The following is a 4,217-nucleotide window of genomic DNA, read 5'->3' as shown; positions in this document are numbered from 1 at the left end:
CAACATACATGTAAAGGGAGATTGGTCCCCTACCGAGTGTAGCCTGCGTTAGCTAGAATTTTTCACAAACGGTGGCTCTATTACTTTTTGATTAGATAAATAGCTGAGGCAACATGAGGGTGATGCCTCCATTGTACATGCCCTTAGGGCATGCCCAATGGGTAGCCTCAGCCTGCTGCCCCGCAGGTACACGTAGGTTCGGAATAGGTTCGGACTAAAAGGTATAGCCCCGCAGTAGCAAGTGTAGTCTGCAGAAGAGCCAGCTTCCTCAGACGTGAAAAGTGAAGAAAGGAAGAAAAGACATGCTGCGCTGATGCATGCAAGAGAGGGATAGAGAGAACAGAAATTAAACAATGCTTCGCTACATAGTGTGGCCTCCGTTGGACAGAATTTTTTTTAAATGATGGCTTCATTATTTTTTGATTAGTTTAAGAGCTGAGGCAGCACATGCCTCCATTGTACATGCCCTTATAATACATCGCTGCTGTCCCTCTCTAGCAGGAGTCAAAAAGCAGACCTTGATGCGTCGGTGTGACACGTGGTCGTTCAAATTGTTGCATCGTCGGTGACACATAATTCGTAAAATATATTATGATGCCTTTCTGTTCCATGCTGCTTAGCTCACCTATGATGTATGTGACTGATCGATGAAGGCGGCTAAAGCGGCAGCCGGATGCCTCCCATGTTCCTCACGTACTTTAATATTAGCAATAATGTCACTATAACAATATCATATGGAGTAGTACGTATCATATCACGTCATTGCATGCGAGGAAAAAATGTCTATAAAATGGATGTCCAGGCCCATCGACTCCACTCCACTCACTGGGCATCTTCTTCTTCCTCCTCATTCTGCATATCACACAAGCTAGCTAGCAGCTGCTGTCATTGACCAACCTTCGGGAGCCCAAGAGAGAACTTCAGCCCTTCAACAATGGAGCCCATCCCTCTCCTGACGCCGTACAAGATGGGCCAGCTCAACCTCGCCCACCGGATCGTCCTGGCCCCGCTCACCCGCCAGCGCTCCTACGGCAACGTGCCGCAGCCGCACGCCGCCTTGTACTACTCCCAGCGCGCCTCCGCCGGCGGGTTGCTCATCACCGAGGCCACCGGGGTCTCCGACACGGCCCAGGGGTACCGCGATACACCGGGCGTCTGGACGGCGGAGCACGTCGAGGCATGGAAGCCAATTGTCGATGCAGTGCACGCCAAGGGCGCGCTCATCTTCTGCCAGATCTGGCACGTCGGCCGCGTGTCCACCTATGAGTACCAGCCCGGCGGTGCCGCGCCGCTGTCGTGCACGGACAAGGGGGTGGGCCCGCAAATGAGCTATGACGGGAGGCTGGAGGAGTTCGCGCCGCCGAGGAGGCTCAAGGTGGAGGAGATACCGGCCATCGTCGACGACTTCAGGAAGGCGGCCAGGAACGCCATCGACGCTGGTACGCTGTTGATATGCACGATTTTCTTAAAAATGACTGGTCAAACTTCTCTTTCTTAAACAACTACTCTTTGGAAAAAATACGAATACACAATTCCCAGTGTATACATGTATTGCTCAATCTAATGTCAATGGCGTGGCAGGTTTTGACGGTGTGGAGATCCACGGGGCGAATGGGTACCTAATTGAGCAGTTCCTCAAGGACAGTGCGAATGACCGCACCGACGAGTATGGTGGCAGCATCGAGAACCGGTGTCGCTTTGCTCTCGAGGTGGTGGATGCCGTCGTGAAGGAGGTCGGTGGCCACCGTGTGGGCATCCGCCTCTCCCCCTTCACCGACTACATGGACTGCCACGACTCTGACCCCCACGCCCTCGCGCTCCACATGTCCACCAAACTCAACAACTACAACATCATCTATCTCCACATGGTCGAGCTGAGGATGGCCATCGTTGATGGACGAAGGGTGGTCCCGAAGCGCTTGCTGCCATACAGGGAGGCGTTCAAGGGTACATTTATGGCCAATGGCGGGTACGACCGCGAGGAAGGGGGCAAGGTGGTCGCTGATGGGTACACTGATTTGGTCTCCTTCGGGCGATCGTTCTTGGCGAATCCAGACCTGCCAAAGAGGTTTGAGATCGGCGCAGAGCTGAACAAGTATGATAGGATGACCTTCTACATCTCTGACCCCGTCATCGGCTACACTGACTACCCCTTCCTTGATTAATAGTTGATGGGGGTTCTTTGTTCAGTGATGCAACTAATTGTACCACACATCATTAATAAAATGTATCGTGCAAGTGTTGTGTTTTATCCAAGAACAAACCATGTTGCTACCTTCAAATAAATAGTGCAACTGCCATTATGCACCTGAGGACTGGTTCAAATCATTCGGTCAGAAAATTAATTTATTATTAATAGTTTATTTAATTCTTGGCACAGTCAGCTCGACTGATTAGGTCGGTGGGTTAGCGTGGGATGCAAACTAATTAATTTATTCATCACAACCACACGGCAGGGGTAGTGACTAGTGAGCAATCCTTAAATTTTTAGGAAAAATGATCTCTAGCTTAAAAAAATGTAAGAATAAATTGAGGGAGCATAATCCCTTATTCCCCTCCAAATACGACTCTAACATGCATCTGTTTAGTTCCTTTCCAATAAAATGATTCTGTTAGCGCTAAGAACTAGACACAGTAGTGGCCGGCTGAGGTACCTGGCCTTCATGGCCGACTTGGACTATGTTGTGGTCGAGACCGCTAGTTGTGCAATCAGCGGCCACCCGCTTCTTCGACCATAGCAGCTCAGCTTGCCGCTGGCAAACTGGATCCTAGTCGATCTCATGGGGCCCACGTGTTGGGTGCTCACCACCGTCGCACACTGCATTAATAATCTCTACCTCTCCGCCCCAAGAACGGGAGACCTCCTCGATGTCGCCTTCTGCGCCAGTTCGTAGTTGTGGCGCCTACTACGTTTTGTTGTGGACTGTATCTATGAAGCCCAATAACATATCGCTAGACTGTTTCTAGCGTTCGATCGCTAGTTAGATCGTACTTACTACTGTTTTCTTTAAAAAAAAGAGATCGTACTACTGTTTTTATGCCGTTCCTCAGAAAAATAAAAAAAACTGTTTCTATGTCGCTGCTAGAGAAAGAAAAACTGTTTCTAACACAGGTTCGTACAGTTCTAGATTGATGCTAAGAATTATACAAGTAGTACTAATAAAGACTTATTGTTTTTCTGTAAACTCTGTAAATTGGTGCTAAGAATTATACAAGAAAACCGGTCCTTGAGAAACACACAATTGGAAAAAAAAAAGGCATTATAGGCAACCAAATACCAAATACGAATTAGGTGAACCAAAATTTGAGTTGTGTGCATTAGAAATGAATCTGGTGAACTAAAATAGAATTAGATGAACAAAAATTAATTAGGTGATCAAATTTTGAATGGGATGAACTAGAATTGAATTAGGTGAAAAAAAATTGTGTGAACTAAATTTGAATTGGGTGAACAAATTTTGAATTGTGAGTTCTAGAACCAAATTAGCTGAACTAAATTTGAATTAGGTGAACAAATTTTAAACTTTATGAACTAAAATAGAACTAGGTGAACAAATTTTGAAATGCGTGAAGTATAATTACATTAGGTGAACTAATATTTGTTTTTTGAACTAAAATAGAATTAGATGAAGATATTTTGAATTGGGTGAACAAATTTTGAAATTTGAGAACTAGAATTAAATTAGGCGACCAATTTTTTTGTGAACTAAACTTGAGATGTGTGAATTAATTTTGGATTGGGTGAACAAATTGAACTTTATTAACTAAATTTAAATTAGGTAAATAAATTTGAATTAGGTGATCAAATTTTGCATTGAGTGAACTAAATTTGAATTGGGCCAAAAATATAGTTCATCGATTTTGAAAAAAAAAATTATCATCAATTTTTTTTAAAAGTTCACAAAATCTGGAAAAAAATCATTGATTTTCGAAAAGGTTGACAAAATCTGAAAAAAGTTCATCAATTTCCGAAAAAGTTCATCGATTTTCAAAAAAATTCACAACATCTAAACAAAGTTCATCGATTTTGAAACAACATCACCATTTCTGAAAAAGTTCACATTTAGAAAAAAAGTTCAACAATATGGGAAAAAGTTCACAAATTTGAAAAAATTCATCCAATTTAAAAAAAGTTCATCAAATTTGAAAGAGGTCATTGAATTTTAAAAAAGTTCATCAAAATCAAAAAAAGTTAATCGAACTAGAAAAAAGTTCAT

The 4,217-nt window shown here is 43.7% G+C and overlaps 1 protein-coding gene across 1 annotated transcript; it reads left to right on the top strand.

Moving 5' to 3' along the window:
• The first annotated feature begins 832 nt into the window (after positions 1 to 832).
• On the top strand, positions 833 to 2,309 carry LOC123094353 (putative 12-oxophytodienoate reductase 5). Its single transcript, XM_044516377.1, has 2 exons — positions 833 to 1,439; positions 1,582 to 2,309. The coding sequence occupies exons 1-2, from the start codon at positions 935 to 937 to the stop codon at positions 2,163 to 2,165; spliced, it is 1,089 nt and encodes a 362-aa protein (XP_044372312.1). The 5' UTR covers positions 833 to 934; the 3' UTR covers positions 2,166 to 2,309.
• The last annotated feature ends 1,908 nt before the right edge of the window (positions 2,310 to 4,217 follow it).

Source organism: Triticum aestivum, chromosome 4B, assembly GCF_018294505.1.
Source record: "Triticum aestivum cultivar Chinese Spring chromosome 4B, IWGSC CS RefSeq v2.1, whole genome shotgun sequence".
NCBI classification, from domain to species: domain Eukaryota; kingdom Viridiplantae; phylum Streptophyta; class Magnoliopsida; order Poales; family Poaceae; genus Triticum; species Triticum aestivum.
The sequence above is the reverse complement of the archived record's forward strand: the minus strand, read 5'-3'. Positions and strand labels throughout refer to the sequence as shown.